The sequence below is a fragment of the Lagopus muta genome, chromosome 2 (genome assembly GCF_023343835.1).
Source record: "Lagopus muta isolate bLagMut1 chromosome 2, bLagMut1 primary, whole genome shotgun sequence".
In the NCBI taxonomy this organism is placed as follows: Eukaryota; Metazoa; Chordata; class Aves; order Galliformes; family Phasianidae; genus Lagopus; species Lagopus muta.
In genome coordinates this window covers 4,492,722-4,519,516 of record NC_064434.1, presented here as the reverse complement: position 1 = coordinate 4,519,516, position 26,795 = coordinate 4,492,722, and the positions used below count along the sequence as shown (strand labels likewise).

Below are 26,795 nucleotides of genomic sequence, written 5' to 3'. Positions count from 1 at the left end.
CAGACGGCTGCAGTAGAACGCGATGAATCGTGTTAGATTTACCAGCCTATACATGCTTTGTTTACCTACATCTCGTGCTGTAATAAGTTGAAAGGTCCATTTTGATAGTTTTCAAAACAAGTTCCAGCTTTAAGATGAAATCCTTTGCAATTTGTAAGGCTATTCACAGAAACTAACTTCAGTGTAGTGCAGCTAACTCGAGGGTAAAGAAGCTAACTTCAGTGTTAAGGAACTAAAATCTGTGTTTCTCCTTCCAGTGGAGAGAAAGAGTGGGAGGCAAACACCTCCAGAACGGAATCCAGAGCTTATGTCTAGGTTGTCTGAATTGTTCTTTGTAATGCCATATCCCCCTGTCATGATACAGAAGAATTTACAGTGTTTAACCTTGGGGAATATTACCACTTAGAGCTGCCAAAATAAATTCCTGGGTCAGTTTCCTTCTTTTCAAAAGGAGAATTCTAGAAGTTGGGAAGCAAGTTCTGATAGGGGAGATTCAGGTTGCATGTTAGGAAAAGCTTCTAGTCCAGAAGAGTGGTCAGGCTCTGCAGCCCAGGCAAGTGGTGGAGTCAGCATCCCTGGAGGTATTCAAGAAATGTTTGGATGTTGTACTAAAAGATACACTTTAGTGGGGAAGCGTTGATGGTATGTGGACTGTTGCACTGGATTATCTTGGAAGTCTTTTCCAGCCTTGGTGATTCTATGATTCTGTGTCAAAGACAAGGTTGAGCTTGCTTGTGCTCCTTCCTTGTGTATCCTTTGCACTTCTGCTGGAGCACCTGACCAGTGACATCACCTTTGCTGTTCTGTCTCTGGATTTCCTCTAATCTTTCAGTATCAATTATATCTAACAGTTCTGGATTTGCTAGTCCTTTAATGCTCTTTTAAGCCAGACAAACATGTTTCACTCATCATAGCAGCTGCATTCACTCTGAAATGGCATTTTAGTAACGTGCTGTGTATGATCTGCTCATAAGATTTTTGCAAACACCGAAGTGCCGTATTTAATTTACCATCTACACCTACTGTAGGTTCTTGATTTAGTCAGTCAGTGCAATACTTTCCATGGATTTGCTTTGGACCAGGAACGATGGCTGAAGATCCCACAAGACGTACCTATTCTTTTCCATTACCTGAAAGGAAGCCTGATCATCTCATTGAAGCAATTCAGTACTATAAACGTAGACATTCTTGATGTGAAGCATTACCAGTCACCCCCAGAATACCTACCTTAGCATTTTACAGGTAAATAAAAACAGACAACTGCTAGGTTCTTGAAGTCACTGAAGTCTTACCTACAGTGAATTAAATCCCTATTGTGTCAAGGAAGATCTCACCATTCAGAGAACATTTATTCTTATTTACTCTTCTATTGTTGTCCTGGGGCTTTTTCCCCCAGGTAACGATGCTGGGCTACTCATGTGTGAGTCCTCTTCAGTCTCATCCTGAATCACTTATGCACTTTGGAGAAGAAGTCAGTTGTGGAGCATCACGGATCCTTAAAATGTAGATGCTGTTTTGCAGCAGCCAGTGCTTAGCTTTGTGATCAGTGTTCACTAGCTTCAGTAAAGCAACATAGTTTGAACCTAAAATGCTGGGCTAATATATTTGACTTTAGGTAGAAGTGAAAACAGTAATTTTGTTAAGTACAAAATACTTTCCAATGTATTTCTAGTTGCTAAGAAAGAGTAGTATTGGCCTTGAAATGCAGTCTGTGCTCAAGATGAAGTTGCATCCCCTCTGAATGCGACAAGACAAGCAATGCCATATTGTTTCACAAGGACAGCAGTGCTGTGGTTAGACCATATTTAAGGCTGAGGTGTCTGTCTGCAGATTTGAGTCAGATATTTATGTGGGGGCAGCTAAGTGGCGCCTGCGCTCTTTTCTGACACCGTACTCATCTTTATTTTTTACTATTACGAGCTTCTTCAAGGAGCGAAGCCGCAATTCCCCTTTTTGAGCCAGGAAAGCCCGTAGGCTGCACCTTTGCATTGGGGAGATGCAACAAGGAGGCTGGCGTTCGCCTGGAACAGATTGCAAGGGGAGGCCTGGGCCCGTCAGGCTCTGCTGAGCAGCGGGCTCGGTCATCCATCACTGTCAGGAGCAAAGGGAATGAAGCACTGGACCGTTCCTGCTCATCTGCTGACTGACAGCTGACGGAGGCCTAATGCCACCTCCGGGCAGATAATCTGCCATCAAGGGGGAACGTGGATGAGGGAGATACTATATCACAGTCTGCACGCTGCTCCGTGCTCAGAGCTGCTGACATCTTCACAAGGAAAGAAAGAAATGTCAGCTGTGCTGTAAGGGGCCGCGGTGTATTGTAATGCTTTGCTGAGGCCGCACGGTTCCTCATTTCCATCATTTCTTGTAGATCTGTTTAAAAAAAAAAACAACCCAGCAGATTAATGGGTTTGTGGGGCCACGCAGTGAGGCGCAGAATGATAACGGGAGGGCAGTGTTCCTTATGAGCAGAAGCGCTGCTTGTTTCAACTATCCTTCTAATTCACGGGACTGCAGACATGCTGCAAAGCACTGTAATTATTTAAAAATAGCAAAGCCCCCTCTGCCAAATATAGGCCTCTGCGTAAGCCGACATACTTAAGGAGCGTGAAAAATGTCTCGTGATGGAAAACTGCAATTAAAACAAGAAAAACCCAGTAAAGATTAATGCTATTTCCTGCAGCGTATTGTGCAGCAAATAGTTCCTGTGGATGCTAATTTAGAGCAGTGCTCTACAGACAGGCTCCAAACCCATGTGAGAATATTCCATTTTCAAGAATTCCTGTTCTACCACCTAAGGAAGAATTCTGCGTCCTTAATTTTGTCAGTCTTACACTCAAGGTTTTATTGTTTTTTTATTTGCTCTTATTTTTATTAACGGCATCTAATTTTGCTATTCATTACAAATCATATGCATTAGCTTAACTGGGGAACATTTTAATTGAGCACTGCTGGAGATTTTCCAATAAATTAACATTACATACTTTTAGCAGATGTCTGATTTAGACATTGTTATTAGACATCGTAATTAATAGAAGTATTACTCAAATTAAAATCTCAGGGCCTTAGAAAAATTGAATTGTAGGTGACTGAGTGATGTTAACTCACGAATAGATAGGAACTGTTGAACTCCCTCCACTGGGTTTCATTAGGCCAGTCAATGCACTTCAAGTTATCTGGAGAGGGAGCTAGCCGAGATCTTTGGCATAAGGAATCAAGACGTGTTTTATCAGTGACACTGTGAACTTTGTGAAGTCATTTGACCCATCATTCTGTTAGTGGGATAATGAACATAACAGATTTCTGGGAAACATAGTATGTGTTTGTTGGATTACTTTTAGATAGAAAAGTCAGATAAACACGTTTTGTTCACGTTCTTGGGTCTTGAAAATTACCTTTTCCATTTTCAAGGAGAACAAATGCAAAACTGATTATAGAGAAGTGGTTTTCTGGGAGGGACTGCCTCTCAGTGAAGTGAGAATAGTCTTTCAGGTTGGAATTGCTTTGGTCAGACATAGAAGTCTTCATCTGAGCTAAACACCCTTGGCCCTATCAATCAATGGGGAAAAAGTAGTCACCTGTAGGTAAGATTCATTTCTTCTGTTTGTGAATGCCTAAAAGCAATGGGTTGGCCTGTGCTACATATTTCTCATCGTTAGCCCAGGTGCTGTAGATAAGAGGAACCTTTCCTGGATCGAGCTTTTCCATGCTGTATTTTAGGAGAAACAAGGGAGTTAGTGTGATCTTGTTAGCCCCAGTGACGTATTTTGCTTCAATATTAAAATATGGCAATATTACTCAAATAAGTGTGTACTGGAGAAGCAGTGTTTCTCTGAGATTTCCTCTTCAGGAAAAAAATGTTTGAGTTATGCCTCTATGCATGCAAATAAAAACTTGGAAAACCACTGTGCTGCTATTTGTCTACAAATTCATGGCCAGCCAGGAATTTCAAAGGGATTCTTCCACTGTGAATGTGTTATGTGAATGTCCAGCAGAAATATCTGTAGTCTAATTTTGAGAAGCTCTGGACAAAAAGAGCCAGTAACAGCTGGTTGGTGTTAAGAAAGCCAGTACTAACTGGCAGAAGACCTAACTACTCCCAGGCTGAACCCTCGAAAAGGGGCATCCTCTGAAATCAAAAGTCGCATTTAGAAGATTGTTTATGTAAACGTGAATTTGTAAAAGGAAATAAGAAAGAAAGCAATGCATTTAAGCAACCTGGGGACTTTACCATTAGGTCTGCACTGTTTTGTGAAGCTTTATCACTAGCTAGGCAAGGATCTGGCATCTACGTTGATGATTCACAAGTAAGGAGATGCTGAGCCAAGAAGTGCCAGGAAGCAAACCGACTGGGACTGCATCCCCAGCAGCAGCAGTCTCTTTAAGAGAAGCTGAGGACACATGGGTTTCCAAGGCCTGGCCATTATACAACTTTATGTATCCTGTGAATCTTCTGTCCTTCCCTCAGGCTCTGGTTCCTGTTCTTTTAGATGGTTTTTTCCTCCAGAAAGACTGGAGCATAAACTCTTTCTCCATAATAAGCAAACCGTACTATTCCTGGAGCTACTTTGCATCTCTCTGTGCTTCACTGCAGAATTTCTGCCTAGAGCTTTGTGCGGGTTTTCATTTTTCATGGTGCACGCATGATGTCCCAGTTGAGTATCCAGTGCATGTTTAATTCATGTGCTTTTCACCCCGTCTTTGAGATCATTAATAAAGCTGCTAAATAAACCCAGGCTTAACAATCCTCGCTGCCACACCCCACTGGACATCTCCTCCCAACTCTGTGCTTATCATCAGCCTTTGTTTGGATCTTTCTGTCTGATAGTACTCTTATCCAAGCTGGTTTAGATAAGGGTTTCAAGTAGGGCTTGGAAAGGCATTGTCTGGAGCTCTGCAATAAAGTCCAGTTGTACTTTATCAGCTCTGTTCAATTCCTGCACTGACAACCAGATGCTGCTGGCATCAGCCCTGGAACGGGCTGCCCAGGGAGGTTGTGGATGCCCCGTCCTTGGACGTGTTCAAGGCCAGGTTGGACGGGGTCCTGGGCAACCTGATCTGAATGTGTATGTTTGGTGGCCCTGCTAGGCAGGGGGGTTGGAACTACATGATCCTTGGGGTCCCTTCCAACCCGGGTGATTCTGTGATTCTGTGATTCTGTGAGTGCCTGAAAAGCAGGAATGGTAGTAATGGCATAATTGTCTGCCTCACTGCGATATCTCAATATCACACTCTGTTCTGGGTTAGGGCTTTTTCTAGGCACTCTGCGCTGCTGATCGTTACAGAGTGCTGCTGTATTCTCTCATATGATGGCATGCTGGCCCGTTCATTTGTCGAAGAGGATAATTATCAACCCCAGTCATTTACCAGCCAAGCATTACGTTGCACACAGAAAATGCAATATTAGTTTTATTATTTTTGTTTGGGTTGCCACGTCATGATACAAGGCTGGCAGCTGAAAGCTCTATAGGTAAGTGTACCATCAGTTTGACTCTATGCTGTGCAGAAGCAGGCTGACAATTGTTGAAATCTTCTTGTCCACTTCAACAGAAGCGAACTGTCTAACCTGGGTGAACACGGTGTTAATTAGAGCTCTGTGACTGCGGTACAGAACAAAACTGGATATGAGGTTGTGTACCTTCCAGCAACCCCTGTAGATAAGATCATTTTTCTCTGCTGTCGTTTCCTCCGCTATTTTGATCAAACGTTTTACTGTTAACATTTGTCTGCTTTATATATATTTGTCTGTTTTATTTATTCTGGTGTATAACTCAGAATCTCCGCTGGTGCCAAGGCCTTACTATGATGAATATGCATGTGTATGCAGGTACATATAATCCTCCCACTGACTAGGTCATAAATCTCAGTGATAATATTGAAGGTGATGGAGGTGGAATTCATCTGAGCTGATCAGTAGTTTCCTTATAATTGACACTGAGAAATTGTCACTTTTGAATATGGTTCATTTTATCCTGAAGAAAACATCCCAAATATGTCACGTGAATCACTGCAGCACTGTTTGTTTCTTTCCAGAGTACAGAAGAATCCAAGGCCGAATTCTTAGTTGCAGATATCCATTGTAGATGTCTAAAACTAAGAGGTATGAATTCTGGTTTGAGTGTATTTAGTTTAGCATTGATGTATCTACCCCAAACCTCAAAATGTAAACACTTGGTCTACACAATCAGAAGATCTATTAAGCAGCACGTGCAGGTACAGTCAGTTTATGAGCTCTCATGTACTGTGTGCATGAATGTCACATAATGGTATGTGGTTTTGTGTCATTTACTGTAGTTTCTAGGGCAGTTTCCTCTGGCAGTTTCCCCCTAATACATCTCTGATCCTTACATTTTACTTGAACACCCCACCATCCTTTTCCTAGCTGCTACTGGGGGCACCCAGGATTTACATCTGCTCTCTCTCTGGTCTTGTGCACGACCCTGCAGCTGGCTTTTTCTCATTGTCATATGCATGTTCCTATCTTCCCAATCACAGATACAGTCTCCTACGGCCTTGCAGCCCATCCACCCTTTCACACTGCCATGCTGGCTTCCCTTGTGGTCCATCGCCACATGACATACTGCTTCCTATTAGCACAGTCACACAGCTACAGGCACAGCTGTTCAGCCACTAATCTGCAAACCACAGTAGATTGGAAATTTCAGAATCGCTTTTTCTCCCCTTCTGTCTCCCCACTGCCCTCTCCTAAGAGATGAATTCATTTTCATTTTCAGAAACTTATTTTCCTGTCATTCTTGTTGGTGCGTTTCCCAGTAAGAAATGCAGAAGAACAAAACCAGAGTGCGATAATCTTGCCTTTGTTCATTAAAAATAACCTGTGTTTTTTGAGGAGTCCATGTGCTCTGGGTTCTGAACTGACACGCTGTGCTAGGGCGCATCACATTTTGTAGCATCAATCAGTTTGTGTGTAATAATCTGTTTGATAGAATGGATGCAGCAGAACACTGTGTGTCAGAATCTGAGACATCTCCAGAATACATTTCGAATCTATTTTCAGCTACCGTTCTTCCTTTCGTGACCTATTTTAATAAGTGAGCAGTTACTTATTTTGCAACATAATTCATAATCTAATATTTTCCATTTAACAATATCATGCTTGTTTAATAACAGTTGGGAACCACCGTGTGAGAACAATGACACACTACTACAATTAGTTGCAGGCAGTGAGTTACCATTACGGAGGTGACCTCTATTTTTAATTGGTAGTGAGTTGACAGCTGATCTCTACTGACGGAGGATGATGGAAGTACAGAGATGAGAGGTGAAAGATACCCAGTAGATCATGTACGCCATCTCTCTGCCAATGCTGAGCACCAAAATGACTTGTCAGATTTGGAAACATGAATGGTTGGATTCTGGCAGCAGTGTTCCAAGCTGAAAATATCCTTTGGGGGAACAAAGTGATTTAAAACACAGCTCTTGGGATTTCATCTGCTATGACATTAGATTTTCTTCTTACATGGGAGCTTGTACAGCTAACACTTCTGCTCGTTGAACTGGACCTGAATATAAGAAAGAGCTTCAATTTTGTTACCAGCTCAGAAGAATTTATGGACAAAACTCTACCATGAGTCACACACCTACTATCACCATTAGCTCTGCAGAGGCCTGAAGTTGAGCAGCCCTCTCCCTCTTGTGTGTCTCACTTAGTGTTTCTTCTCTTTGGTACCATTTACCATTTTGCTCATTAGATATTAGATGGTAGCATGGCACTGCCAAATTTCCACTCTTTTTTCTAAACGTTGTGGTCTTTTACTGGAAATACAAATCAGATAATTTCTTGTTTACAAGCCTGAAAGGAAACCCACTGGCCTTCAATTATGTCCTGTATATTGATGGTGCACGGCAGTGAAATGTGTTATATGAAAAAGCAGTAGGGGATGAACAGGCCTGATAGCCCGTGTATCTCACAGTGGGTTACCAATCATGCCATGAGGAGCTTTTACTGAATGTCTTACTCCTTGCAAAGTGGTTCAACCGTGCTGCTGGCTAGATTTGTTGTTGTGTCAGGTTTCAAACTGCTGATAATCCTGTCTTCTCAAGCAGTAAAGCTTTCTCAGCCATCACAGAGGCAATGAATCTGACACCTTCTCATCGCGGCGTTCATTTTATTGTGGTCCTTCTGGAGAGTACAATCTCAGGCACCAGAGTTAAACTTGGGCTTTCAATGCGTTTTCAAATAAAAGAACGTTCTGGCTATAGGTCACAGTGAAATGCCATCAGCCTGTCTGCAGATTACGAGCAGAGCTTTCAAATGATGTCTGTCATCCCACTTTTCATCACTGTGTTTTAAGGAGGTGGAGTTGTGGTTATGGATGACACACTCCTCTCACATCCAAAATGCAGAAGGAGGCATTTAGATAGCTTGCCTGTTCAGCGAGGAGCACTTTTCCTCACCACTGTTTATTTAGGTGGAAGCAGTCTTTTCCGGGCCTGGCTCGAAGTTGTATGCCCTGTTATTGCATCGGAACTTTTAGTTAAAATGAATCTTGCAATCATGCTAAATATTAGCTATATACATCATGTTTACCTAACACTTTGTAAAAGTGAGCAGAGCTTTTATGGAATCATAGAATCAAAGACTCAGAGAATCATGCTGATTGCAAAAGACCTTTAAGATCTCCAGGTCCAACCCCAGCCCACCCCACCATGCCCACTGCTCATGTCCCTGAGTGCCACATCCCCACGGTTCTGGAACACCTCCATGGATGGTGACCCCACCACCTCCCTGGGCGGCTGTGCCACTGCAGCACTGCTCTTTCTAAGGAATTTTTCCTAATATTCAACCTGAAATATCCAACCTGTTTCTTTGCTGCTCACCTTTCAACTCTTACAATAATATCTCATTACTTATATGACACTTTTGCAAGTACTTGCCACTTAGCTATTTTCATAACTGCTTTACAAACGTCTTATGTCTTCTAGCCTGTCATAGGACGACAGAGTCATTCATCAGATATTTCCAGCTCCTCAGTGACCTTGTTGCCATGCAGACGGCCAAGTGGGTGTTTGGTGTACCAATGGAGAGCAAACCTCTATAATATTGCTGTGAAAGAAGGAGGTGGAAAAGTGTCTGAGACAAAACAGATGGGGAAAGAGGGGTTGTTCAAGCAGCTGATTGGCTTTAGGAAGCAAATCAGCCTCCTTCACCCCCTCATGGCTTATCCCTTTTCCTCCTCCTCTCTCCGTGCAGTCATCGTGCTTGTGCTGAACGGGTGGCAGAGCTGTGTTCCAAGTCCTAGCCCAGCAAAGCTGCTCGGGAAGGAGGAGGCTCGTGGTAATTGGTTAATCAGCTATTTTCAATTCAATTCCTGGCTGCGCTTACCATGGCAAATTAACAGTCCTTGTGTGTAAATATGACCCTTACTCCTAGATTAATTTGATTATGGGAGAATCTCAGTTTTCATTTAAAAATAATAACTTTCTGGCCGCTCTGATAAAGCAAGTTTGGATATGCAGTCTAAATATTCCCTAATGGTTTAAAAAACAAAAGATAAATATGAAGAACAAATGAATCTCTTATGGGGGAATAGAAAATAATGTTTTTAAATCTCTGCTATGATTGCTTGAGGTTGAATATTTTGAGAGCAGAAAATTTCTCATTTTCACTCAATGCTGGATCAGCATTCTGTGGAAGCCCAATCTTTTTAAGGTTGCTTCATTTGAGTCCACAAGTAGGGAGCTCATCTTCATTAATGACATCTGTTATCCTAGGGTTCCTCTCAGGTATCTGCAGTTATGCAGAATGCCCTGTATAGACTTTCTGCACTGTTAATTTCATTCTTGGTGCAACTTTTGTCTGTACTGCTGTGAGAGATGACTTGGCTATGAGTATCTGACTGCTCAATAGTACTTAAGTGCAATAATGTTGTATGTTTAAGAGAAGAAGACAAGCTTAAGTCTCTGTTAATTGCAAGTTGTATTCTGTTAAAGGCCTGATATGTGCTATAAATGCCTTGGCAATGACTGTATTAGTAATCTAACTTAACAGCAGCAAGTCTTTGTGTAATGGGGCTTTGATTTTCCTCTAGACTTATACATACAAGCAAAAGAGAAAATCTGCTTAAAGCCAAAGTCAGGCTGGTCTGAAAGGAAATGTATTTTTATACATTTCTCATTAGAACATCTTCTGTTGTTAAATTTCTATTACTGGTGTGATACCATTGACGTACATGGAACTGTGAAGATAATTGAAGTGTATGCTAATAAATGAAAATGTTCCCAAGAACAGGTCTAGGCACAGGAACTTGGTTGTCCATACTGGTAGATTGCTAAGACAGGGTATAATGTGATTTTGGTTAGGCTAATTAACACACTGTCAAATAGTTTCTAGATAGGACTTGTTTATTTTAATGGCTTACTAGTATAGATATTGCCTGTTGAAGGCAGAGGGGGCAGGAAACTGGCATGGCTTGGCAAGTACCTGCTGGTCGAACTGAGGGAAAAGAAGGGCAAGTACTGGCAATGAAAACAAGGACATGCAGCCTAGGAAGAATACAGGGTACTGTCCAGACATACGCAGATAGGATTAGGAAAGCCAGGTCACAGATGGAACTGAACTTGGGGAGGGATATTAAAAACAACAAGAAGAGATTCTGTAGGTACATTGGTCAGAATAGACAGGCTAAAGGGAGTGTACCTCCCCTGACACGTGAGAAAGGAGAACCGTCTACAACAGATAAGGCTGAGGTACTCGATGAGTTCTTTGCTTCAGACTTCATTGGCTGCCAGGATTCTCATATTTTTCGTGTCCCTGAACCTCACACTTCTGAACCTCGGGGTGGGAACCAGGGGAGCAAAGTACCCCTCACTGTAAGGACAGAACAAGTCCAAGACTGCCTCATGAGGCTGAGTCTGTACAAATCTATTGGGCTGGACTGCATGCATCCCAGGGAGCTGGCTGATGTGGATGCTGAACCACCCTTGAAAAGTTGTGGCTCTCAGGTGGAGTTCCCAGTGACTGGAGAAAGGGAAACGTCGCTCTCATTTATTAGAAGGGGAGGAAGAAAGACCTGGGGAACTACAGATTGATGAGCCTCAGCTTCGTACCTGGGAAGATCATGACATAGATCCTGCTAGAAGACATGTTAAGGCACGTAAGAGATGAGAAGGTGATCTGAGGCAGCCAGCACAGCACCAAGGGATGACTGTGCCTGGCCAATCTGGTGGCCTTCTATAATGGAGTGACAGCATGGGTTGACAAAGGAAAGGCAACTGATGTCATTTACCTGGACTTCTGCAAGGTCTTTGACACGGTCCTCCACCCCATCCTTACCCCTAAATTGGAGGGTGAGCTATTTGGTGGATAAGGAACTGGTTGGAAAATTGCAGCCAGAGGTTTGTGGTCAGTCACTCTATGTCCAGGTGGAGGCTGATGATGAGCGGTGTCCCCCGAAGTTCTGTCTTGTGACTGGTACTCTTTAACATCTTTATTTAACATCTTTATTTAACATAGATGATGGGATTGAATGCACCTTTAGCAACTTTGCTGGTAACATCAAGTTGAGTGGTGCAGCTGATAATGCAGAAAGAAGGGATGCCATACAGAGGGACCTTGATAAACTCAGAAGGTGGGCACTTGTAAACCTAATGAGGTTCAACAAAGCGAAGTGCAAGGTTTTGCACTTAGGTCAACTTAATCCCAGATGCAGGAGAAGAACTGGGAGTAGCCCTGCTGAGAAAGACTTAGGAGTCCAGGTAGGTGAAAAACTTTTCATGAGCCAGCAGTGTGCCCTAGAAGCCCAGATGGCCTCCGATATCCTGGGCTGCATCAGAGTAGTGATGGCGGAGGAGGTGATTGACCCTCTGTACTCTGCCCTTGTGAGGCCTCGTCTGGAGTATTGCACCCAGATTGGGGCCCTCAATACAGGAAAGGTGTTGGGCTTTTAGAGAGGGTGCAGAGGAGGGCCACAAAGGTAACCAGAGGGCTGGAGCACCTGTCCTATGAAAACAGGCTGAAAGAACTGGGCTTCTTCAGTCTGGAGAAGACTGTGGACAGACTTTATTATGGCCTTCTAATATTTAAATGGAGATTATAAACAGGAGGAAAGTCAATGTTTTACACGGGTAAATAGTCATTGGGCAAGGGAGAATGGTTTTAAGCTAGAGGAAGGGAGATTTGGGTTAGATGTTAGGAAAGTTTTTCACTGGAAGAGTGATGAGGGGCGGGAACAGGCTGCCCAAAGAGGTTGTGGATGCCCGTCCCTGGAGGTGTCCAAGGGTTGGATGGGGCCCTGGGCAGCTTTATCCAGTACTTGATCTAGTGATTGGCAGTTCTGCTTGCAGCAGGGCGGTTAGAACTTGATGATCCTTGAGGTCCCTTCCAACCTGAGCCATTCTATCTTTCTAATCCATGCATTTAACTTTACTTGAGTTCAGTCAGTCTTTAGCAAAGGACAGTTGTAGGGCTATGTTAGAAACTGTTCAGTGTTAGACTTCAGAGACTGAATGGTGCTAAAGAAGTACTGCAGACCTGAGCAACTTTTGATTATTCTACTGTGCTACTTTTGATTATTTTTCCATATATTATGCTGTTTCACAGACAGAAAAGAAGGAGTGTAAAGATTATTTCCATACAAGTCCAGAGCATCTCAGGAGAAAGGGCCCAGCACTGTGTATCTCTACAGCAGATTTTGCCTGAAGCTAAAGTTGAATGTCAAGACCTCTAGGATATGTGTTGCTTTCAGTGCATGCTATTTCTGTTCAGCAGGGAGCACTGTATGTTGCAGATATCTCTCAGACTTAGTTTGAAAAATGGTAGAGAATTCCTGCTGTTGAGACTCGAGCAGCATTTGGTAATTTTGAGGGGAAGTTCCACATTGCTTCACTGAGAAATTATGTAGACAAAAATGCCATCAGCCTGAATATCAATTTTAAGAAAAAGTTTTCCTTTACCAATCAGCTTTCTGTTGAAATCAGAAGGGTCAAGAGGATCATGATGATGTTATAAGACATCCATGTCCTCCCAACTCATCTTTTCCAAGTGCCTGAAGGCTCTGTAGTCCATTGAGGCATTACCACTTAAAATACCAACTGTATTAAGGTAAGACCTACTTTTCACCAGTAAGAAGCTGAAGTTGACTTTCATAGCCAGCCGTATGTTCACTGCTAGCCTCTGTAGTTTCTAATTTATATGCTGTAAACCTGCGCCTCTGGAATGACAATGACTTGAAAATGCAATATATTGTTTCTGTTGGCAAATTATGGGAAACCTGTCAGATTTTTTTTCTAATTCCATGGGGCCAAGGTTTGGCTGATTTTCTGGGGCACCTCGATCCAACTTGTAAAGGAGAATTAAACAGTAAAAAATCCAAACTGCAATATTGTTTGAATAGCGTATTTGTTGAGAAAATCTTTATACCAATATGTATACCAATATTTGTTTCTTCCTAAGGTAGAATTTGTGCTTTGTGGAAACCCTTGTAAATTTTGTTTATTTTTGTTTATTTTTCTGCTATTTAAGGCACCTAGGCAGAGGGCAGGGAACGCTAAAAAATGTAAAATAAAATATAAATGTTAAGGAAATTAATTATTTTATCTAGCTGTGATCTTCGAAACAACATTGGAGAATGACTTGAGAAGTCTGAAAACATTTTCTTTCAAGCCCTATTCACCTCTGAAAGTTTAATACTAATTTTAATATATTGAAAGCTTACCATTTGAATTGAGAACTACATCATACATCATGTATGTCATTCACTCTTTAAATGAAGGCAGCTATCAGGACCAGGGCAGGGTTAGTTTATTTGATCTTGCATGATGTTTCATAATTTTCCCGACTGTTTGCCCATCTCAGATGGCTATAGATCATGTTTGTAATGCAAGCTATGGCTAACAAGGTGGAAACCTCGTGTTGCACTGGCCGTGTTACTACCCCTCTGGAGCCTCCTAACAATTTCCTTTCAGCCCTTCTCTTGACTTGCGTGGCACAGGGCATTCAATCTCCTTAAATGTAAGCAATTGTCTTCATGGGACCTCTTGCACCAACTGCAGATAACCCTGCTTCCCCCCATCACTGCCTGTTGATAAATGTTTGATGCCAGCTGGGATTAGAACTGTGTTATGCCTCTCTGCTAATCAAAAATATTGCTTTCAGGGAGTTTGCAAGGCAGTCCTGTGCTCTCTTTTTGACCTGTTTTATTCCATACCAGATTCTGTACCAAAGGGAGAAATATAATACTGAGAAAATCTCTTGGCTTTCTCCCTGGAATGTGTTTTGTGGACAGAAACCTGTATTGTCAGTTCAGATGATTTTAATCCTTTCCACCAGTCTTGGCAATGACTCTTAGAAGGGTGTGATTAGGAAATGAATGTGAAAATGGCAGTGAAAAAGACTGAGAATATTCTGGTGTGGATCTTTGTATTTTAACTGGGACTTTAAGTGCTCTGTTCCTGGTTCTACATACAGTCTTGATTGAGTAATAATTATAAACCTATGATATCACAAGGACTTGAATTTTCCTTATGCTGAGGAGACGAGTGAAAGAGAAGTATGTTGGGATGTAAGGAATATTTCATTTAGAAGTTTGGAAACAGAGCAGTTCTTAGCCATCTTGTCTCAAAGGGAGCAAAGCGAGCTTCAACCATTGTCTTGCATAGAAACTCCCCTGTGTGCACACCATCAATGCTGTCCATATACACTTTTCTGCATGCACTGTGTTCCTTAAGACTGAATATCAGTCCTTATTTAGCTTTTATGCACATTATTTGCATAGTATTTCTGCTTTATGCCCTTCCCCAATGTAAGTTACGCTGCAGCTCAAGGTAGGCATCTGGGATTCATGCATGATCACACTGAAAAACTTGTTGTGGAGGAGCACCATGTCCTAGCAGCAACAGAGAATTAGCTTATCCCTGCTTTGTCTGCTTGCCTGATCAGTGCTGTACCTGTAACAGTCAGTGTTGATGCGTGGTGCTCTGCATGCATGCGTTACTGTGGTTTCAGCTGACTTAACATTGGAATTCAGCTCCACTTTATGTCCTGGGGTCCGTAGAGGACTGTGCTTTTGAGAAATAGGCTCAGAGGCTACAAAGTCCCAGTTACTGGAGAGTCGTGCAGGAGAGCTTTGATAAATCAGACGTCAGGTGTCAATAGAACTCTGAGTAAAAACAGTTGTGTTGTCATGGAAAGTGTTATGTTCTGTTACATTTTTACTTTTTTTTTTCTTCTCCCTTCTAGATAAACATCATGTCAATGGAAACAGAATGGTAGAACCTTTCCCAGAGGGAACACAGATGGCTATATTTGGTAAGGCATCAGCTTTGGAATTAAAGCTTTCAGATGTATTGTGCTAAATATCTTATTTTTGGGCAAGTTCAGAATCTGGGCTGCCGTAGCAATTTTCTTATCACTACGATCAGCTCGAGCCACTGATGGTTTTGGGAGATGTCCGTGCCCCAGAAGGAGCATACTAAAAGCATTTTGCTGGGTTATACAGACAGAATATTTAATGTCCTGTTTTGTTTCACACAAATTCACCAATAGTAGGTTTCTATGTAAGTCAGGTCCTGTCGGATTTTTCATTAGTTTGAACAAAACTCTGAAGATGATCTTTGACTTTCCAGAACTTTGGTTGTGCATAGATCTCAGTTGGGTAGAAAGCTTTATCTACTGTGCTTGCAGATCTTTTTCCATTTGCGTGACCCCAAACCAAACCTGTTTTGTACTTTGTGAGTCATCCTGTAGACTTCCTATTGAGAGACAACAGAGCTAGTTTTTTTGTTAAGCAAGACACGGACTTCAGCTTAATCTGGGAATAGTCAGAATGTGCTAATCTTAGTCTCTAAGAATGAATTTGTGGAATTCACTTGGGAAGAAAAAGGTGGATTCCTATGGCATTTATTCTCAAAGGTTACTGCTGTAGAGAATGAAAAAATTTCCTACATGTGTTTTGAACCGTAAGATTGGGTTGTTTAGAAAGGATATAATTCTTTACTAGCTCCTACAGGATGGTACAAAGTCACCTTAGGAAATTTATTGCACTCCAGTAAATATTTATCCATCTGTGATGTTGAAGTAAATCTTGATATTCCTTTATATACTTCCTGCATCATCTAGCCTGATGGAGCCATGAATTACAGTTAGTACAGGCTGGGTATATAAAGCAGTCCTCACTGGTTTTGACCTGAGCCCATTCTAATAGAATACATATAAATATTGTCAGACAACATGTGTAACGACATCTGGAGGATATTTGTAAAACTGGAGGATGTACCCATGAAAGGAGGGAAGCAGTGCTATATAAGTGTCCAGTGTGATGTAGCAAAAAGACAAAAATGCAGCCTATATGTAACCATGCATTAGCAGGCAATTTTACACCTGTGTGCAGTGATTCCAAGACAGATAATGAAATGAATTTCATGTTCTGTTGAGTAATTAGGCAAAATTTATTAACAGCAGCAAAAAGCTTCAACACTGAAATGAACTACCAAATAAAAAGAACTTAGGAAAGACATAGCATGGATATTTAGAAACTTGAGCCCTGCTCGACAGTTCCTATATAATAACAATTTATTAGTCTATCTGGAATGAATTGATGATCTTAATCTGTTTTCAAACAACTGAGGTATGTTTGTATTTGAAATTTTTAGCAATCCTGTGGGTATTCAAAGGTCTAAGTTAGCCATAGGCACTACTTTGTCACCCTGAAATTATGTTTTCATTCGATTATTTCAAAATATCATAATAAATGTTAACCTGTCTGTGGTACTAATGTTGTTGTGGTACCATGGTTTGACAAGAGAAATGGTTTGTGGGTTTCACCATTCAGTTATCATAACAACTTCTACAAGTACTCTTTAGTTTTCTTCTGACTCAGTAGCATCTTCCTGCCAGTGTTCCCTTGTATGGGGACTTGGGGGGCATCTAAACATTCTTGGAGTGGTGGAATGGGAGATTGCTTGGAACTAGTAGAAAATGCTTTTCTGTTATGTTTTGAGTTCTAAGGTTAGGATAGATGTAGAGATATCCTACAAAGGTGGAGTCAGAGAGTTCTGGTACGACCTGATATTGATGTAGTCGTCAGTAGTTACATTATAAAGCTCTTCCTTTATTTTCTTTTTGATGCTTAGATCAGTTTTTCAGTGTTGATGGGGGTGTGGGCATGAGTGCTGTTATTGTCTGTATGATTGTACATCATTTGCAACGTTTCATAGGAAGTAGTATTCTACCTATGGAATTTCCTTGGCAAAGCTCCAGATCTTATTAAGTATCCTAATTTTAATCCTTCTTGAAGGAGCCTTCATTACTGCTATCAAGCTTGATAGCTTCCATCATTTTTAAATTGCTCTAGATTTTCCACAAACGTGTGATTGCAAATGCTGGGATAGGTGGTGAAAACTCATGCTGCTGCCATCTGTGCTGTGAATAAATGGAAAACCTACGTGTTCTTAGGTTTACTATTAGACCTGAAATATAACGGTATACAAACATGACTCTGATGATAATTGTTGTCATTTGTTGGCATTGGCATCACGTTCTGATAAGTGGTATAGAAAAAGGATGCTGCAATTCATTTTGCACAGTCCAAAGGGACTGTGTTTTCTGTCCCCATGTGAATGGGAATGAAAGGAAATGCTCAAAGAAAAATATTGTGTAAGTAAATCTTGTCCTGAGATTGTTGTTAATCCTATCCGTGTGTGTTCCTCTTAACAGCAAGTTCTTTGTATTTTAGGACTCTGTAGGCTGGGGGAAAATACAGATATAATACAGGTATAATATTTTTAAGGAGTAGTGGATCTGACTGGGAGCTACTGGGAATAGGTGAACGGTTGGACTGGATGATCTTGAAGGTCTTTTCCAACCTTGGTGATTCTATGATTCTATGATTCTATGACTCCACCTTAGCAAGAGAGTGCCTCTGCAATCTCTTCTGCAGAAACATTCTTTAATCCTCTAATTGTGGTTGCACAGGGACAAGACTCAAGCAGTTGTCACTGGGAATGATCCCTTTTCTTTAAAAATACCTAGGAAAGAATCATAGAATCATAAAAAGTCTTGGTTTGGAAGGGACCTGAAGAATTGTGAAGCTCCAACCCACCCCTGCCACACGCAGGGCCACCAACCTCCACATTTCATAGCAGCCCAGGCTGCCCAGGGCCCCATCCAACCTGGCCTTGAACACCTCCAGGGATGGACGGGGCATCCACAGCCTCTCTGGGCAGCCTGGTAAATAACCTATGGTTAACCTCACTACTTGCAGTGAATATTACCAATACTGGTGGTAATTCACCAGATTCACCAGATTCATGCAGATTCACCAGTAAAAATTAAATGTAAAATGCAGTACTGTGTTGTACATGCTAATCTTTTTGCCTGCTAGTAAAATGCAGTCAGATTGCTTTCCATAGCTCCATCTTCTGCAAAAGCTCCTTAGAGATGCTCCTACTAATGCTGTGCTACTTTTTTTGTGATACAACTTCATGTTTTGATCAAGGGTGAATGTAAGTAGCCTGTTGTTCCCACTGCTTTCCCTTTTATAACAGCACCTCACAGATTTCAGCAGACTATTTAAATGATCTTGAGCTTCTCAGGTTGTTTGGCATCACTCAGCTGCCTAGGACACACTTATTGTTGGTTAGAATAAAGAAATGTGTCCTTGTTTCTACAATGGTTCTACAGCGGTAGAAACAAGGATGAAATGGTAGATTTCAAGGGTGAGGGTGAGCCTTTAATGGAAATGTTTGAAGGCTAACCATCCAGTGACCTCTTAATCCAGTTTCCAGCCAGTAATGAAGCACTAAGAGCACAGGAGGTAGGCAGACGTTGCACAAGGTCTCACTGGAAACACTGCAGAATTCTGTATCAAAACCACTTTGTCCCTTAAAGTGAAGAGGGGATTGTATTCAAACCTTCAGCTGCTGAAGCAGATGCAGTGCTGAGTATTGGCTGTTTGGGTTGTATTGTGCTAAAATGAAAGAGATGCAATAAAAAAGTTCTGGAAGTTTTTCCTGTAGTGTAATTTTAATGGCCATAGGTATTTCCAGTTTAATTATTTTTTACCCTTAGTGACTGTTTTTGACCAGAAAACAAATGAAAAGAGAAAATAAGCATATATTAGGGGCTTGATAACATGTGGAAAAGGAGTAATCTAAGGTCTGGGATGGAGTTTTGGATAGAAGCTGCAGAGCATATGCTTTCAATAAATGGATAGTTCCATCAGTGCCATTGAAATTCTTTGTATGTTTTAAACTCACATTTAAATGCATTGCTGCATTATGCTCAGAAACACTTCTGGTCAGAGCTTCTGAATATTAATGCTTCATATGATAACTTGTTTCACTGAAATGAAGTGTTGTGTGTCATAGAAAGACTCTTATTTACCTTTTCTGAAACCTGGCAAGAATTAATTGTAGTTATTTGTAGTTATTACACTTTTTAAATACAGGACCATATTATGTTGTATTTGCTTGACATGTACTGGCTAGTAATGAGGTAATTGGTTTCTTAATGTAAACAAAATATAGACAGAAGTAGGATGTTAAGTAACTGATAAGATCTAATTACAGGCATTTCTGAATTGGCAGACACATCCAAGCTTGTTCACCTTCTGCTCTGCACTTAATAGACAGCAGCATGTTCCAGTAATTCTGTGTAGCCATATTAGTGTGATATTTTGCCTCAGTTTTTATGTCCTGTTGAGATTCAGACGTACCCTCTGCATTGCCACAATTCCCACTGCTTCCAAAGGTTATTAAAAAGCAAAAAGGGGATTACACCAAGGTTCTGCAATTTACCATCCAGTTTCTCAGCCTTCGTACACAGCCTCTGAGCGTGGCATTGTCCAGCCCCCACACGCTCATGCTGAGCTCCTTGAGCAGGACCTGCTCCTGGCTGCTTCAGCCCTTCCTAATGAAGACTTCATCAGGGCGACTTTTCAACTAAAGGAAAATCATTTCCAACTGGATGCATTGAAGCATTTCCCCTCCTCTGACAGCACAGAATGTTTTGGCTACTCCTTTCAGCTGAAAGTCACAGGACTTCTAATTGAAATCCTGAAGATGTGTTTGGCAACCATTGCAGAGAATTCTCTGGCGTAAGTCATTACATGGTCCCATAGTTGCAATGTTGCTGAAGGATCTGAGTAAAATTCCCAATGTATTGGGTCTTCACACTTAAGGGAACTGGTTAAAACCTGTGATTAACTTCTCAGTGCCATATTAACGTGCACCAACCCTTTTACTTTGCAGCACTGAGAGACATGGTCAGTGAGCATGGTAAGGATGGGTTGGGATTGGACTGGATGAGTAGAGGTGTTCTCCTACCATAGCGATCCTGTGATTCTATACTAGGCTTTGTGACCCCAGCTGAAATAATAGACTATGGTCAAGTTTTCATACTCTCTAATCTGATGGACATTTGGGAAATCTTGGCCAATTAGGGAATATTTTTTTTGTGTTCTGTTTTAAAAGGTGATTGTGAAATACATCTTTCCAATGAGATGATTACCAGCAGGTAAATATAACAACATACAGCAGTTGATCACTGGGAATTGGCATGGTGTATTTAAGATGTATTTATCCACGATGACTGTGTGTAAGTTTCCTTTCCCAGTACTTGAAGCCCCCACTGGAGGCCTCTAAGATGAGAAAGTGTGTTACGAAGTCCTTTACTCTGACTCAGTTTTGAATTACTCTGGTTTTATAATGAGCTCTGTTCTTTTCACCAGAAAAAGAAAATCAGAGGAAAAAGTTTGGACCCCCAGAGAAATACCTTTGTTTTAGGTAGCTAGAAAAGATCAAACAGATTTTCTCTGTTGCTCAGAAAAGGGAAAAAAAAGAAAACTTTAAACCATGCTACACGTCAGAAGATATTACATCTCTGTTTGAAGAGAGTATAAGACTTCATGATGTGGAAACAGGTGTGTGTGCTGTGACCCAAATTGTAGGAGAAACATGTACAGCAGTATTAGCAGATGTTACTGGGATCAGGTTGTGGAAGAACTGAGAGCCAGAGGGAACATCTTCCAGAAGGATTCATGTTTCTCATGCTAATTCTCTTTCAGCATCTTGGAAAAGTGAAGGAAGTGTACTAAGTGGCAGGACTTGTACAGTTCTTCACAGTATGGGTATTAAAGAAATATATCACTATTTCCCATTTTCCTTTTGTTTTATCTTCCATATACTGACTTACAGCCTCTTTTTAGTGCCTCTTCCAGAGAATTGAAACACAGCCCACTTCCCTGCCTCCATCATCTGGTTTGGGCTCATGCTGGTTTCCAATGGTGCTTAAACATCCTGCTCATAGCCTTGCCAAAAGGTCAGCGCTCTGTTTGCTGGTCAGACCTTCAGGAGTTGGGTCAGCAGGAAGCAATTGCATTCTTTATTTAGATCATAGAATCATAGAATGGCCTGGGTTGAGAAAGACCACAGTGCTCATCCAGTTCCAACCCCCTGCTATATGCAGGGTCGCCAACCAGCAGCCCAGGCTGCCCAGAGCCACATCCAGCCTGGAACTCTAACCAGGTAGACCTATAGTGATGAACACATAAATGAGGATCATTCCAAGGCCCTTTGAAAATTAAAAAAAATATTATTTAATTTCAGTTGTGCTATGGTACATCGTTTACGTTATGCATTAAATGCTGGTGATCTGATTTGATAGCATTGTGCATCACGAGTGCAGAGCACTATGTGAGACAGACTCGGACAGATATAAAATAGTACAAGTCTGCTTGGTCTTTGCCAAGGACATTGCCAGACATATATAAGCACTAATAAAGAACAATAAAGTATGCCTAATGCAAAGTGAAAGCTGTCCTTGATCAGCACAGCCCTTCTTAACATTCTTGTATTTCAAAGGATCCACGTCTCTTTGCTACTGAAAACAAAAGTAATGTGGCCTTCAAACACAATATCTGTCCTTCTCCATCAGGGACTTGTTTATGTTAATTTAGTTTTCTTGAGGTAATGAAGAATTTAGCTTTGTGTGGATTTCCACTTAGAGTATGTACTGCACATTAGTGCAGATCCAGAGGCTCTTAAAAGTAAATCAGCTCACAGCTTTCCAGTCCATATTATTCACCTTAGAACAGCCATTTAATTATGTTTTTTGGGGACTTTCTCGCTTAGTGAGAAAGTTTTTTAGTTTACATGATTTCAGAGATAGGGCTCAGTGATCTCCAGTGGCAGGGATTGACTCTAATGCCTATTTTCCCTGCAAAAAGCCAGCACAGAGCACCTAGATTACTTGAGCTATGTAAAAGCATTGCAGAGAGGTAATTACTTGCCTATGATAAATAGGGATATATCAGTGACTAGGATGAACATATGCTTGGCATCATTCTGAGTTGGTTTAAGTTTGAGATAGAAGTAAATTATCCTGTTAATGACTAGAGGCTGCCCTCATCAGATTTATGCTGCTTTGTGGGAGATATATGTGTGCGTGTGTGTGTGTATGTGCTGGGATATACACACACACACATTTACAATACAAATTTACCCTTAGATTCCTGTTCATAAAGCATAGAGCATAGTGACGTGACATGAAACGTACAGAATCACAATGTTTCGCTCTATTCGAATAGAGCGAATATGAATAGAGTATTCAGCCATGAAAAATGTGATGCTAATTGTCTGTAGTTACAACAGCAGAGAAAAAAAAACCATCCGAGGAGGTTTTTGGAGGTATAACGCTGTGTTGTTTTGATAATTGTAGACATCCTCTGCCATTCACTGAGTATTTTCAGCTCAACTTACCGATCGTAGTGGATTTATCCTCCTAGCAGTACGTTACAGACCAACAGTTTTAGAACTGGGGATAATGAGACAGGGCAATTAGGGTTCTATATGAAAGAAAGAAAGACAGAAGGAAAGCATTATGTATAGGGTTACTTGGCATGGGAAAATCTAGTGTCATTTTTCTGACTTTTAGGAGCTTTTTTCCCTTTATGAAACCATAATCAGGTTATTGGTGATCTAAAAAAAAAATCTTGCTTAAAATCTGAGGTTGAAAAACCTTCACATGTTTTTTGAAATTCTTGCTTAGAAACACTCCAAAGCTCAGGGGAATCAACTGGAATCTTTACAGGTCATCAGCCTGGAATTAATCTCAATAAACTTTCTAATCCAAAGTTGTCTTCAAGAATTCCTCCCTGGTTGGAGAAGATGCATTTGGAGGTCAGAACACAACAGTTCCTGCCTTAGGAAGGAATGAATCACCCTTTGTATTCTATCAAAAGCTGTCTAGCTTCGACCAGGGAGAGTTCTTTCATTTCCATAAACGTGTTGCAGATATTTTATGCCACGTGAAGTGTTTTAGGGCATTTGAGAAGTCCATGGGGTGTCGCGACAAGTCTCAGGAGATCCGTGCTCTTCTGAGCTAGTGGCTGAAAGCCAGATAGAAGGAATTATCATAGAATCAGAGAACCATGAAGGTTGAAGAAGAGCACTAAGATCCTCAAGTCCAACCCCAGCCCACCCCACCATGCCCACTGTGTCCCTCAGTGCCACATCCCCACGGTTCTGGAACCCCTCCATGGATGGTGACCCCACCACCTCCCTGGGCAGCTGTGCCACTGCAGCACTGCTTTTTGTGAGGAGAAATTTCCCATAACATCCAACGGATATCAGGGATGTCCAAAATGATGTTAAATACTTAAGCTTAGGGATTCTATAGCAGATAAATATGCCTGTATGTAAATGTAAGATAGCAGTGTCTATAGGTGGGATAGTTGCCTGATCTTCTGTTACAGCCCTTGGAAAGCTCATCTGCAAGGCAGAAACTGTTGTACATGTTGGTTTACAGTGACACTTTACATATATTTATATGTATATTTTATATACTTTCTGGATCTCCAGCTTCCAAGGACACAGGCCAACCTGTTTTGCAAGTGCTGTTCTTACACTAGTCTTGTAAAGAACCTCTTCATAAGGCATCTCAGGTGGCCACCAGTTGCCTTCATTTTTGTGTTCCTTTTGTTTCCTATTGACCATAACAGGGGGCTTGGGGACACCTTTGCTAATATGAGAACACCTATTTGCACGGACCGAAATGCAGTTTAAGTCTGCATACTTAAGCACAGAAGCTTTTATTTACAGTTTTGGACGTTAGCAGCGAAGAATTGCTTCTTGAGCATTTCCCCCCGAGTCCCTTATCTCGGTATTTGTCTGCCACATTATCATAGAACCATAGAATGGTTTGAGTTGGAAGGGACCATTATAGGTCATCTGGTCCCACTGCCTGCACTGAGCAGGGACACCCACAGCTCCATCAGTGCTCAGAGCCCATCCAGCCTGACCTTGGCTGTCTGCAGTGATGAGGCACCACCACCACCACTCTGTGCAACCTGTGCCAGTGCCTCACTGCCCTTATAGCCAATCTAAACCTCTTCTCTTTGAGCTTGAAGCCATTCCCCCTTGTCTTTTCCCAACAAAGCCTGCTAAAGAGGGTTCCGTTCTTCCTTATAGCCCTCCTTCAGATATGAATTTACCACTGTATTTAGGATAATGACCACATTACTAAGATTACTTTCAGTGACAGACTGTGCTGGCTAGTACTGGCTGCCTGATTATTCTGGACAACATGCAAAAGCCTGCTGTCTTCAGAAGAGAAAAATCCACTGCTTAAAGGGTCAAACAGAGTCTCGTTTCGTATTTTCCTATTAGAATACCAACTGGCTTTGCTCTCTGTGCAGGATACATGCCATAAAAAAAAATAAAACAACCACAAAACAAAGTATGAAAACAACCCCTCTCCAAAACACACAAACATCTAAAAAGATAGAATTAATATGAGCAGTTTTTCAAATAAGATAAGATGCACTAATCACAAAAAAAATCTGATTTGAGTTGAACTGTAAGTAATTTTGAAACAGCCGTAGTTATTTGTTTGTGAGCCAGGAAAAACAGCATGCAATATGTCAGGCTTTGAGATAAAACTTATTGGTGTGTCATTGGCTTAAATCCAACACTGTGCTTATAAATAATATAATCCTAGTGTGACACATTTCTGCTTGAACCTTGACTGAAAATTATTGAGAATCACATTATGAATTATGTAGAAGCAGTCACGCATTCAAGTCAAAAGGATGTAACTCGAGTGAAATGTTGAAATGGATTTGTAATTAGGTACACTGTCTAAAGATGCAGAGTTGCAGAAAGGGGCAAGGTGTCTTTCCTTGTACCCAAAGGTATAAACATGGAGCCTTGTTGTTGACTGAGGCTAACGGTCATGCAGCTCTTATTGACTCGTTTTTCTAGGATGTGAAGCAACCTTTCTCTCTCCCATGCTATTGACACCATCTCTGGTGTCTTATTTTTGTTTCGGTGTGACCCAAGGCTCCAGACAAGCTCTTGACAGTACCTACATACAGTCCATCTGCACAGCAGGGTAGGAGTCACTCAGTGCAATTCAGTGAAATGCATCTGATAAGCCAAGAGAGGACATGTTTAGGATTTTAAGCGTTAGAATGGCTGTACTCAGAATCCTCTGTGACAGAAAAGGAGAATTTCAATTGCTTTAAGTTGAAGGAGGGAAGATTTATGTTGATATCAAGGCGAAGTTCTTTCCTATGAGAGTGGTGAGGTGCTGGAACAGCTGCCCAGAGAGGCTGTGATGCCCCGTCCATCCCTGGAGGTGTTCAAGGCCAGGTTGGATGGGGCCCTGGGCAGCCTGGGCTGCTATGAAATGTGGAGGTTGGTGGCCCTGCATGTGGTGGTGGGGGGGGGTTGGAGGTCCCTTCCAACCCAACCATTCTGTGATTCTGTGATTCCGTGATTCTGTGATAAGATGAGTGTGCTAATATGGTAAAGATTAGGGCATATTTTAGATGTAGAAGGACTTGGTTTTTAGTAGCTAGCACGATTCCTCTTCAAATCATTGTGTAGTTGCTGTTTGGCCATGGAAAGTAGTAGTTATTTGTAGTCCACTGCAGAAATTCACATCTGGTCCTTCTCTTATGTGTACTGCTTTGTCCCCAGGCTCTCTTAGAATCATAGAGCCATTAAAGTTAGAAAACACCTCTAAGATCCCCAGCTCCAACCCCAACCCATGCCCACTGCCCACATCCCTCAGTGCCACATCCCCACGGTTCTGGAACCCCTCCAGGGATGGTGACCCCATCACCTCCCTGGGCAGCTGTGCCACTGCAGCACTGCTCTTCATGAGAAGAAATATTTCCTAATATCCAACCTGAACCTGCGCTGGTGCAACTTGAGGTCACCACCTCTTGTTATGTTACTGGGAGCATAGGCTGATTCCCACCTCACCACAACCTCATTTCAGGGCATTGTAAGGAGTGATGAGGTCACGCCTGTGCTCCTCTGCTCCAGGCTGACCCATCCCAGTTCCTTCAGCCACCCTCCATAATACTTGTGCTCCAGACCACTCACACTTTAACTGCCCTTCTCTGGATGTGTTCCAGTGCCTCAATGTCTTTGTTGCAGTGAGGAGCCCAAACCTGAACACAGTACTTGAGGTGCGGCATCACCAGTGCTGAGTACGGGGGGATAATTACCTCCTGTGGCTGCACTATTTCTGATACAAGCCAGGAAGCCATTGACCTTCTTGTGGATATGGCCACCAGGGGCAAACTGTTGGCTCATGTTCAGCCAGCTGTTGACAAACACCCCCAGCTCCTTTTCCTCTTTGTAGCTTGCCACTAGATACACGTGCTTCTTGGAATAGGTCACCCTGAGTATCACACATCACCCTGAGAAGCAGAATGAAGTTTTGTTTGCTCTACTCTGTACTGCCCCCCTAGTGCTGTCCTACCAGATCTTGTGTCATCAAGTGTCCTTATGTGCTCCGATGCACATAATGCACTTTGATGTTACTC

At 41.8% G+C, this 26,795-nt stretch overlaps 2 protein-coding genes across 9 annotated transcripts in view; both read left to right on the top strand.

Moving 5' to 3' along the window:
* Positions 1–26,795, top strand: part of HMBOX1 (homeobox containing 1) — a 728,731-nt gene that overhangs the window by 417,745 nt on the left and 284,191 nt on the right. The window lies entirely within an intron of this gene.
* Positions 1–26,795, top strand: part of MSRA (methionine sulfoxide reductase A) — a 267,633-nt gene that overhangs the window by 79,830 nt on the left and 161,008 nt on the right. For 4 of the 8 annotated variants that reach the window (XM_048937481.1, XM_048937480.1, XM_048937483.1 and 1 more), the window contains exons 2-4: positions 6,034–6,100; positions 9,215–9,298; positions 15,200–15,268. In XM_048937481.1, coding sequence (XP_048793438.1) covers positions 6,034–6,100; positions 9,215–9,298; positions 15,200–15,268 — 220 coding nt within the window. The remainder of the gene's footprint in view (positions 1–6,033; positions 6,101–9,214; positions 9,299–15,199; positions 15,269–26,795) is intronic. The other 4 variants (XM_048937485.1, XM_048937482.1, XM_048937484.1 and 1 more) reach the window with 2 other exon arrangements.